Source organism: Hemibagrus wyckioides, linkage group LG01 (genome assembly GCF_019097595.1).
Source record: "Hemibagrus wyckioides isolate EC202008001 linkage group LG01, SWU_Hwy_1.0, whole genome shotgun sequence".
Classification (NCBI taxonomy): domain Eukaryota; kingdom Metazoa; phylum Chordata; class Actinopteri; order Siluriformes; family Bagridae; genus Hemibagrus; species Hemibagrus wyckioides.
Genome location: NC_080710.1, coordinates 30,685,780 through 30,697,959, shown reverse-complemented (window position 1 = coordinate 30,697,959; position 12,180 = coordinate 30,685,780). Strand labels below are relative to the sequence as shown.

At 35.0% G+C, this 12,180-nt stretch overlaps 1 protein-coding gene across 2 annotated transcripts in view; it reads left to right on the top strand.

The window, feature by feature from the left end:
- The window catches only part of myo3a (myosin IIIA), a 101,414-nt gene that overhangs the window by 59,229 nt on the left and 30,005 nt on the right, over positions 1 to 12,180 (top strand). For both annotated transcript variants that reach the window (XM_058398604.1, XM_058398611.1), the window contains exons 8-12: positions 5,173 to 5,238; positions 6,253 to 6,408; positions 9,775 to 9,880; positions 10,937 to 11,053; positions 11,795 to 11,899. In XM_058398604.1, the coding sequence (XP_058254587.1) occupies positions 5,173 to 5,238; positions 6,253 to 6,408; positions 9,775 to 9,880; positions 10,937 to 11,053; positions 11,795 to 11,899 (550 nt within the window). The remainder of the gene's footprint in view (positions 1 to 5,172; positions 5,239 to 6,252; positions 6,409 to 9,774; positions 9,881 to 10,936; positions 11,054 to 11,794; positions 11,900 to 12,180) is intronic.

The window sequence follows — 12,180 nt, the reverse complement described above, 5'->3', positions numbered from 1 at the left end:
GTAAGGACTTTCTTTTCAGGGTTGTTTATTTGTGCCTTTGCCTCAAGCTCATTCATCTCCTCCTGCCTGTCTGAGTCAGGTTGCTCTGGCTGTATCTCATTCCCATCGAGTGCCAGAAGGCAGAGTGTAGGCATCTCCTGCCTAAATCAGACAGCTCAATCTGGGCTAGTCTGCAGGGCTGGACCGCTTAATGCTCTCTGGGTTTTTGGATGATAACTCTCTCTAACAGTTTGAGAGAAAGAGAGCTAGAGAGAGAGAGAGAGAGAGAGAGAGAGAGAGAGAGAGAGACCCTATTACATTGCTAATGAAGATTTACTTATGATTTACGTTACAACCCTATTCAGCTAGGTGGCTCATGGAATAATTCACAGTCCAAATCCATCATTTCAGTCATTTATTAGAAATAACACTAGATAGAATCTTTCTCTATAATCTATCTCAACTGACATCCTGTAGAAAAATAGCCTTTGATAGGAAGTAATCAGTCTTTTCTTTTCTCTAGTCAGAAAACACGACATTTCTTTAAAAAAAAACACACCATTTGTCAGTGAAGGACATGTCAGAGAAGCCTTTAAAGAGGTTTCGAGTTCTCCACACACACTTACAGCCAATGATCATGTCATGAGCATGACTAACAATCAAGTACAGTGCATGAGGCCACGCCCCCTGCAACAAACATCAAAACCATTATTCACAGCCATCTCTGTGATTTATTCAGACACTTATCCTGTAGGAAACGATTATATATTAAGTCTTAGGACTAGGTTTATATAACCAACGTGTGCCTGAAAATCTGTTCCTGTGTCTGTTTCATGTATAAAGTGTAAGTATCTCTGGATAAGGGCATATGCCAGAGATGTCAATTTTGAATTGCCTTACCAATACGCAGTGTATGGAATCTGTATGGCTGCTTACAAAGAACTGACCCAAGCAAAGCATTCCATGTCAAGGGTCCTCACAGGAAGTCGTGCCACCAAGCTTGGGCTAAAAATAGAACAGACCACCCACACCACCAATCTGTCAACAAAAAAACACCCGATAAATCACCTAGCTTTCAAACACATGCCGAAGGTAATGTTGGTATCGTGGGGTGACTCTTTCCAAACAGCTTTCACTGACTGAAAAACAATCTTAAAATCCGTAAACTCACTTTGCTCGGCTTTCCACTGATGCAAACAAGTTTTGAAGGACTCCCGGACGTACGGCGTTTGGTTCGTTCTTATGCTGCAAATGCTTCGCATGCCAATGCAAATCTCTTGCAAAATTTCAATTCTTAAGGCGAAAATTCATAAGGGAAAATTCCCTCTTTTGGAAGCTTCTAACCTTCACAAACAGGGTTCTACTTGAAACTTTTTCTTTTACCTTATTTAGTTAATATACTCTAAGGAAAAGGTTTTCTTGGGGAATTTGGGGTAATTTAGCTGCTTAAAGAGATCTTTTTGAAAGGAAATTGCTTTTTGTTAAATGTTTTTTAAACCTGTAGAACTATTGGTGGTTTGCGTCAGTTATAGATATGAACGTAGGTTGAGGGAGTGGTGTGGGTTTTTTTTATTTTGTTTCCTCTGGAGGAATAAGTTCATGTTACAAAGGGGAAAGGTTTTTGTTGGAAAGGGTGCGAACTGATCATCTTCATACTCATTGTTCATCTGGCAAGTGTTTATAGTGTTTACACATCCACAATATTTTCTCATTCTGTTCATTATCACAAACGAGTTAGAAATTTACACAAGGTCTTCTCTGGTCTGATGTGGGCATCTTTATACTCTAAAAGGTGCCCTTAAACTCAGTTATTAGCCCCTTGAACTGGGTTCCGTCTTTAGAACTTTTAGTGGTTACTATAAACAGTTATCTCAGAGATCTTCTAAAGGGGTTCTTAGCTTCCTGAAGAAGAAGCTAAAGAGATTCCTAAACGGGGTTCTTACCTTCTTAAATGGGTTCTAACTGCAACTCAACCTAGAACCATTGGTGGTTTTTAAATACTCTTAGTACAGTTCTCTAATTTTTTGAACAGCTCATAGAGTCTCTAAAAGTATTCTTATCTTCCTAAAGAATCTAAAGGGAGTTCTTATCTTTCTAAATTGGTTCTACTTACAACTTTCCCTAGAACCGTCAGTGGTTACTTAATATGCTAAGAGAGCTCTTAACTTCTTAAAGGAATATTACAAGGCTTCCCAAAGGGTTTCTTCTCTACAAAGGGGAAATTCTCTCTAGAACCTTCAACAAATAGTTCTTTGTGTAATTTAGGGCCCTTGCCTTCTTAAAAGGGTTCTCTCTTTACATCCTTCAGTGGTCACTATATACTCCAAGAGTAGTTCTTAGTGTCTTAAAGAGGTTCTACTTGAAATTCTGTCCAGAACCTTCTGTAATTTCGGGTTCTTTTCTTCCTGAAGGTGTTGCACTTGAAACCTTCTCTAGAACCTCCCATGTTTATTATACTGTACACTCTAAAAATATTTTCTCAATTGTTCCTTGTGTAATTTAGTCTTTCTTTAATTTAAGCTTTCTAGAACCTTCAATGGATCTTAAATTTCTCAAAGGTTCCTGGGTAATTTAATATTTTTACCTTCCTACAGGGGTTCTACTTTAAACGTTCTAGTACTTAAAACAGCAATATACTCTAAAAGGTAATGTAAATGTTTTTTTGTTTTTTTTATCATAGGGTCCTAAATGGTGTTCTTAACTGGACGCTCTATCCAAAACCTTGGATTATTTAGGACTCTTTTCTTCCTGAAGGTGTTTCAGAACCATCCATGTTCTTACCTTCATAATCAGGGTTCTACTTGAAACTCTTTCTATTATAACTAACAAATAAGTATCTTATTAGCTCTTAGAGTTCCTAAAATTTCTTAGCATTCTTAATTTGTCTTTTTATTCAGGTGAAGTGTTGAAGTGACTGAAAAAAAGGAAATGGCTAAAAACCATTAGCATTTTCTCTCACCGTGCATTTTAGGGTTCTTTTCTTTCTGATGGTGAAACTTTCTCTAGAACCTTCTACGCTTATTTTACTGTATACTCTTCGAAACAAAATGTTCTCATAACGTTTTAAAAGGATGGCTCATCGAGTTCCCAAAAAGGTTTTTTTTATACCTTATTAACCTTTGTGTTTATTCAGGTGAAGTGTTTACTTTTTGTTTCTTGTTATCGAATGTTATTTCCGTTCATGTCGTATCTCGTCATTGACCGCTCATTGTAGCAGAAAACAGGGGAAAAAATGACGTCAGAACAAAACACACCAAGCATCCTTTTTGTCATTGAACAAAACGATAAATAGAATTCGATTTAAAATGCAGATATCCTGCTTGTGTTTTTTCCACCTCCATGCAGTATTTTTTCCAGCTGATAAGAAAGCAGTTTAATAGTCCGAACCTTGGTGGGACAGAACTCATTTTTAAAGCGTCTGTTAGGTCTCAGTGTTTTGTAGGCTGCATTGTGTGATAAGCCGAGACGTCTGCCCTCCCCCTCTACCCCCCTCCACACACACACACACACATAAACCATTAGTGCAATGAATTGCTGGCTCGGGACGTACGACAGGGCGTTGATGCCGTTGCTGCTCGCCTGGAGCAGTTTGGGATGCCACTGCTAAAAGGCTCTTTACACACGCCTGTAAATGATGTCTAATTAGCTGCATTGTTCAGCAGTGGCGTCGGGTCCTTCGGGATGCTGTTAAGTGTGTGTGTGTGTGTGTGTGTGTGTGTCTGTGTGTGCTTATCTCAGTGGGAGGGACATGGCTCTACGGGAGCTCCTGATATCGTAAGGGTTCAGTCCTAAGCGTTTGCTTGTGTTTTTCCATATGGAAAACAACACAGATGTGAATTTATGTCAATATTCACCATCATGTGCGAGGCCCAAATCACCTCCATGTCCCCTACACACTCACAGAGGATAATGTACAGCTATAAGAAGAAGAAATAGAAGATTTATTTAGATTTCATACATTTGAAATGCTTTATAAGTGGAATATTTATTGAAAAAAAAAAAGGAAAATAAAATAGTGCAATAAATCAGAGACATATAAATTAATACTGAAAAATATAGTGGTAACAGAAAGAAATTTACAACAAAAAATAAAATAACAAAAATAACAAAAAACCTAATCAAATAATAATAGAATAAATAAGTTAATAATTTAAAAGAAATTTTAGGGCAACAATTTAAAAAAGGAAAGAAAAGAATAATACCTAAAGGGAAAGTATTTATTTTTTAAAATTTAATTTAATTTAATTTAATTTAATTTAATTTAATTTAATTTAATTTAATTTAATTTAATTTAATTTAATTTAATTTTATTTTATTTTATTTTATTTTATTTTATTTTTAATTTATTTGAATTTTATTTTATTTTATTTTATTTTCAGTGATAGATCGAGCCTGATGATGGTTTACTGATAATGTTTCAGACCAGAAATAGAAATTTTCCATACTCATTTTCCCATATGTTAAATTCCCATTAAATTCCCACTGGAAATGATCATTGGAAGTTCATTGAGAAAATTCCTGAAAAATCAGGAAAAACAAACAAAAAAATAATGTTGCTGCCTATTACCCTGCCATGGAAGACCCCCAAATCCCAGATTGTGTCTGTTGTATTCGCATGGGTTAGGGTTACCCCCTTAAAGCCCATAGAAAGCCATAGGAATTCCATGAAATTCCCATAAGCACCATGTACAGAACAGACTCACACTGCATGTTCGGCATAAATTATTTATTTGTTAATTTTTCTTCAATAAGCACTCGATCCTGACCTTGTAGAGGATCTGGAGTGAATCCCAGGAATGCTGTTTGGAAAAGACGGGAACACATCCTGAATTACAGAACATCATACACACTCTCATTAGCCAACCTGCCTCTTTTCATTACATTTCCATTCTGCTACCATGAGATTCCGATGATATAGCATTAACATTTGGGAAGAACATCCCATAGGAGTGTTCTATAAGGCTTTTAATAACTTCAGGGTGTCTTGAGTTGATCTTAATTTTTATCCCATTTAAGATTTACGCCCAAAAGGAATTTGAAGTATTTGTTTTCTAGCCCTAACCTCTTTACCTCATAAATTCAATACAAAACCAAATCCCAATCAGAACATAATCAGGTTTTCTCTCCGACCTCATGTGAGAAAGGTTTGAATTGTCTCTTACTGTCCATTTTCTGTCTTTTTTTCTCAAACAGAAATCCTCCACCAACTCTCCAACAACCTGAGATCTGGTCTGATCAATTTAACGATTTCATACGCAAGTAAGTGAAATGTGGAAGCAGATGGTGGTCTAGCGGCATGATCCCGTGCTCTCATTGCCATGGCTTGGGAGCTATCCCAGCCACTGAGAAGTTAACTCTCAGTGCTGGCCCAAAGCCTGGATAAAATGGGAGGGTTGTGCCAGGAAGGGCATCCAGCAACAACATGGTATTCTAAGTTGGTGACCTAGTGAACCAGTGTTAATGCATTCATTGATAGAGACTTCAAAGCTTGGATAAGAGCATCTGCCAAATGCCAGAACTATAAATGTATGTAAATGATTAATTAATAAATTTTCCTCCTAGCTATGATAGCTAGCTAGCTACATTAAAGCAGCAAGTATTGCCAATACTAGCAGTTCTTTTTGATGATCTTGACCACAGAGATCCTTCTCCTCCTGATGAAACTATCGGGGCTTCTTTATATGAAGATCTTCTAAGAATGAGATGAATAAATCTAGAAAGACATCATTCTCTCAAAACTTTTCTCACAACCATTATAGTCTATTTGACTGGATATATCTGTGTATCTTTTTTTTCTCTTCCGTCATATATCCATCCTTCACTTCTAGGTACGTGTGTGTGGCCGAGCCAGAAATTCAGTTTTAGAAACAAATGAGTTCATTCTGTTCGACCACCAGCTTCTTTTTTATCAAAAAATATTTGATGTAATTATAGAAGTCATGGTTTTGGAGCCATCATCATTTAGAAGCCAACTTCAGCAATCATAAACCCAGAGAAATTTGATCTAATGTATTTATTTATTTTTAAAATGTCAGATGTTTTAATTAAAAAGAACCAGGTTCAAATGTGGATAAAATCAATTAATTTCTAAAATAGTGTAAAAGCTACGATTGGATTAAAGTCATGAATATCACAGTGTGTAGTTAAGACTCTATAACTGACTGGAACTTTCATCAAAGAAATTTATATATTTGCATATTTACTGTGTATCATATCTCTAGAGAGACTTGATCTAAGAGTTCACCTCCCTTGTTTGTTTGTATGTTCATTCAGGTGTCTGATTAAAGATTTCGAGCTGCGTCCGAACATTCAGGATCTCCTCCAGCATGCCTTCATCAAACAGATCACAGGCCAAGAAGAAACTCTACAGAAACAGCTGACGGATCTGATCGAACTCAACCACCAGATAGGAATTATCGAGAAAACCAGGTATGGTACATAAAATCACTGAGTGAGAACCTTGGAGCTCAATGATGTTCTAAAAATAGAGGCATGAAAAAAGGTCAAAACCCATACCTAAGTTATTGAATTGAAACTGAAGAACCTTTAATAATACATCTAAAGTGACCTGAGGTTTTAAGTATCACGAAGGGAATTACAATATCGTTACACCACTGTGCTGCTGGATTCTTGAATCTGATTGGTCAGAAGGTGTAGATTAGTTTCCTATAAAAAGCATCTAGAAGGAGTCTCCAGGTTCAGGGGAAGTCCTCCCCTCAGATTTACACCACAACATGCATTTACAGTACAGTGGAACCTCGGCATGCGATTGCCCTACCCTACGAATTTCCGAAATTTGCATCTGCATACCAAGCATTTTCAGCATACAAATGAACCAAAACCGAGTGCAGGCTAAGTCGCGAGTACGTCCGGGAGCCATTCAAAACTTGTTAGCGTCAGTGGAAAGTCAAGTGAAGACAACCGGAGTGAGTTTATGAATTTTTTCCAGTCAGTGAAAGCTGTTTGGAAAGAGTAAACCCACGATACCAACATTTCCTTCAGCATGCGTTCTAAAGCTAGGTGATTTTTCGGGTGTTTATTTGTTGACAGATCGGTGGTGTGGGGGGTCTGTTCTATTTTTATCCCAAACTTGGTGGCACGACTTCCTGTGAGGAGCCTTGACATGGAATGCTTGGCTTGGGTCAATTCTTTGTAAGCAGCCATACAGTTTCCATACGCTTCATATTGGGAATATTGGTCATATTTTTGGGAGGCTGGAACGGATTATCTGCATTTACATTATTTCTGATGAGGAAATTCATTTCAATACAAATTTTCATTTTAAGAACTCACCTCTAGAACCAATTAAATTAATATGTTGAGGTTCCACTGTTTAATTGCAGTTATATATGCATTATTGAGTATAGCTCTCATAGAAAGTCATTATATATGTGTCTCACTGGTAGAGGATTAAATGAAGAATCCTGTGTTTGTGAATTTCACCAAATCATTTAGTTTTCTGCAAAAGAAAATCAGCAAGGTTTTTGGCTGAAACCGTCCCAAAAAAATCTTTAAAATGTTGTCAGATTCATGTGGTATAAGGTATAAGAGGAACAACATTTCAGAATAGGAGGCCGATGGTTATTTATCTAAAACAGCTTAAGTGATATTAGCTCAGAATTCCAGATCGATCCCTCATATCGAACTTTCTATAATTTCATATTTCCACCTAGAAGTTCTGCTTCATCTTGATTCCCCATTTACTGTAAATCCCAGCCATCATTCCACCCTCTAAAAGAATCTAGATTTTCTTTTTTTGCTAATTGAGACGTATGAACCCACTGACTATCTCAAATTTCAGAGGAATTTGAGAGTGTTAATCTTTTTGTACGGTGATCCGTGATCCATTCCCAGTCTTTCTGCTAAGCGGTGTCTGATTCCTCTTCAAGCTTTGTTAAAGTTTTATTGTCGTACACCAGTCTGGCCAGTTCTCTCTCTTTCTCTCTCCACACTCCAAAGCTCTGTATCTAAAACCTTCGCATCATTTCTGTCCTTTAAGCCTGAGAGGAAAGATCGAGAGGAGAGTCAGGGATGACAGGTATGGGATTTCGACTACGTCGTTCCGCTCACCTGCAAAAAATATCCTTGAAAAATCCTTCAGCTGAAACGATATCTTAATAGATCTGTAGTCTAGTGACTAAAACTCATCAATGTCCAGTGAGTATCCTGCTTTTCTAATGCTTTTTAACTAGCTTGTAAAATCCGCTAGCTTTTTAAACTTTTTTTAAACAATTTTTTTATTTGCTTTAATCGCTAAATCTCTTCAGCTTAAAACGTTCAGCTAAAGAGTCTGAAATGCTTCTAGATGATCTGATCTGATCCCAGAGCACCTATAATTGTTTACCTGACAACAACACCCCCTGGAAGCTAATCTGGGTTCTGATGCTCCCTGTTAGTAAAGAAGAAGCTTAAAAACCAGATCGAATGAAGCAAACTAACTCCAAATGGGATGGAGGAGCATGGATCGCTAGCCTGGATGCCTGAAGCTAACACTTTACTAGCACTGTTTTTGTCAGTATTGTTTTAAAATTAGCATGTTTTAGCATTTTAAAATCATTACTGCTCTTGGAAACAAATGTATACAAAGTGTGTTTAGATGGCAGGGTGTATAGTGCATGACATTAAGAATCTTAGAACGTGTTGCTCTCAAATATTAGCAATAATATCAATGTCTTTACTGCTTACTGTTAATTATTCACTGTGTGTGATTTAGAAAAATAAATAATTAAATAATTAAAAATGCTTTTATGAGAAAAAAATCAAAACCAAATAAAATCAAGTGATTATTTTCTAATAATTACACATTTCCGCAGATACCACAGCGATGTGCAACATTCACATTTATTTATTTATTTATTTGCTTGTTTGTTTGTTTTTATTAAGAATAATTATTATAATAATTGTTTATTTATAATAATTTATTATTATTTCGTAATTCATATACATTTATAGCTACGTTTAATGCTGCAAAGCAACATTTAATTAGCCGCTACAAACAGCTCACCCACTTCTAACACGTTACTCTTCAATGATATTTTAAAATATCTTTACTGTTTATTGTTCTAATATTAACTGATAGACATGAGTCAGGGATCATACAGTTGTGTTTATTGTTAATTATGATTTGTGAGGATTAAGACTAGCGAATAATAATGACAGGAAAATGAATCTATCTATCTATCTATCTATCTATCTATCTATCTATCTATCTATCTATCTATCTATCTATCTATCTATCTATCTATCTATCTATCTATCTATTATTTTCCTCAGAGGCAAAAATTATTCTTTCCTCCTGTGTTTATCGTGTCCATGTTGATGATGAAGCTCATATGAAAGTAGACACTCAGGACTTTAAGAATTTGTCGTGTTTCAGAAGGATTTCTGTTTCCCTATCCTACTAGGAGCAATATATTCATAGAAAAGATCTGTTTAATTTTTTCCCCCACCAATGTTTGTATCTTCTGAGTAAATGTTGATCTCAAACCCATTTCTGCTCTCTGAGATGTTCTCCAAGTGCTTGTTCATCTATAAAGCAGCTCAAATTTATCTTCAGTCAGTAAAATTCTGTGTAAGGTTCTCCGACAGAGGGAAAAACACACGTCTAAAACACACTGGAAGCTAAACAGACTCGTTTTAGATCAGACTCACAGACATTCATTTATTTACACTTAATGAAGTCTGTGTCCATTCTTCTTCCGGCACATTGGAACTCCAAAAAAGATTAAACCAAGTTATTACATAAAGTTTCTTAAATCATATTTAAGTTACATGTTTGGGTGTTGTATTTCGTAGACACGAAAGGATTCACACTAAAAAAGGCGACAACATGACAACAGACAACACGAGTGACCAAACTGAGAGCATGGAGGATCTGGCAACCCTGGAAGTGCTGGATGAAGTAAGATTTGTATTTCTTTGGCACCATCACACAACAAATCAGACAAAAAACACAGAAAAATCAGATATAATACAGCATAAAAAGCAAGAGAGAAAAAAAACAAACATGAGCAGCCATGCTTAACGAGTCTCATTTAAAATGATTATTTTACAGTGACGATTTCCCCCCAGCAGCAGCTCTGTTTATAGGCATCAAATGACTGAAGGAACAAAAGAAGTTGTTTAGCTGCAGATGATCTCGGGCTCACTTTTGGTCGTAATAGAGGATGTGAGGAGAAATAATGCTTTATTTATACACACACTAAACTGAGATTAACTGGGAAACTTTAGTAAAATAAAACTGGAATGAAATGAAGTAGCTTTAGTCCTGTGTGGCATAAAGCAAGCTTGAATGGGGGCCAATACTTTAGTTCTGCTTTGACAAAACTTAATATGATACAAGGCTTTGGGGTTTTTTGTTTTTTTTTGGTCAGTATGGAAGCAAAAAAACTACTGACCAATGCTACAGTAATTATTATTCTATTATTAAGTGTTCTATTTTATTCTATTACTATTATTTTTTTTTATTATTATTATCATATTTATATTTTATTTCCTAGAGTATTTAAGGCCTTTCTCACACCTGAGGTCACTTAACAATCATATTGTTTTAAAATAAACAGACAAACTATAAATAAAATAAGTTTAAAATAATTGTATTTATTTATTTAGGTAGTTATATTAATTATTTGTTTTGTTGTTTAGTTTTCCTTTTTAATATTTATTTATTTATTTGTATTTGCCTCTTGAAAATTTATATTGTGCTTGTCTCCCTTATTTTATTTTCTACAATTTATATATATTTTTTATAATGCTAAATCTGTTTGCAACCTAAAACAAATTAAAACATAAACAGATAGATAGACAGAAAGATATCTAGACAGACAGACAGATTCATAGATAGATAGATAGATAGATAGATAGATAGATAGATAGATAGATAGATAGATAGATAGATAGATAGATAGATAGATAGATGTGTGTGTGTGTGTGTGTAACGTGTTTGTTTCCTCCTTAGAACACAGTGACGGAGCATCTGCAGAAGCGTTACGCTAACGATCAGATCTACACGTATGTGGGAGACATCCTCATCGCCGTCAATCCCTTCTACAAGATTGATCTGTACACTCCTGAGGTGTGTGTGTGTGTGTGTGTGTGAGTGTGTAGAAAATAGACCTCCATATTTCATTATAGATAACATCTCTCTCTCTCTCTCTCTTCTTTCAGCATTTAATCTCATTTCATTTCCTTCTTGCAAATGAAGTTTCATATTTTAATCATTTCCTTTCATGTGACATATTTGCCATGTATCTTTTTTAAAAATAATTTATTATCATTATATATATATATATACTGTATATATTTTTTAAAAATAATTTATTACCATTATTTATATATATATATATATATATATATATATATATATATATATATATATATATATATATATATATATATATATATATATATATATATATATATATATAATTAAAATATATATATATATATATATATATATATATATATATATATATATATATATATATATATATATATATATATTTTAATTATATATATATAATTATATATTATCATTATATATATAGAAACCTACCACTGGGGCTCAGTGGTAGGTTTCTCACCTATCATGCGGAAGGCCTGGGTTCGATTCCCAGCCACTAGATGTAGTGCTGGTCCCAAGCCTGGATAAAAATGGGAGGGTTGTGTCAGGAAGGGCATCCGGCGTAAAACCTGTGCCAAGTTGATGTGCGGACTAGTTGGTCTGCTGTGGCGACCCCTCACACACGTAGGGAGCAGCCAAAAGAAGATTCATTCATATATATATATATATTGTTCCATTCTTTTCCTCTCTCAGCACTCGAAGATGTACGTGGGTGCGAAGCGCAGTGGAAATCCTCCTCACCTGTACGCCGTAGCTGACGCCGCATACCACTCCATGGTGTCCGACAACACAGACCAGGTGACTTAAAGCCGCTTTAAACTGATAAAAGGAAGGAAGAAAAAATATATTTTTTATATATTTTTTTTTTATATATTTTTTTTATAAATATATATATATATATATATATATATATATATATATATATATATATATATATATATATACACAAAAGTCACTTATATTGTATGCATCATAAATATAATAATGTATAAGTGTAAAATTAATTTTAACTGAAGTAAACAGTCAGGTCTTGTTTTTGTAAATTCAGTTCCAAACTTTTTGTTGATTGTTAAGTTTTT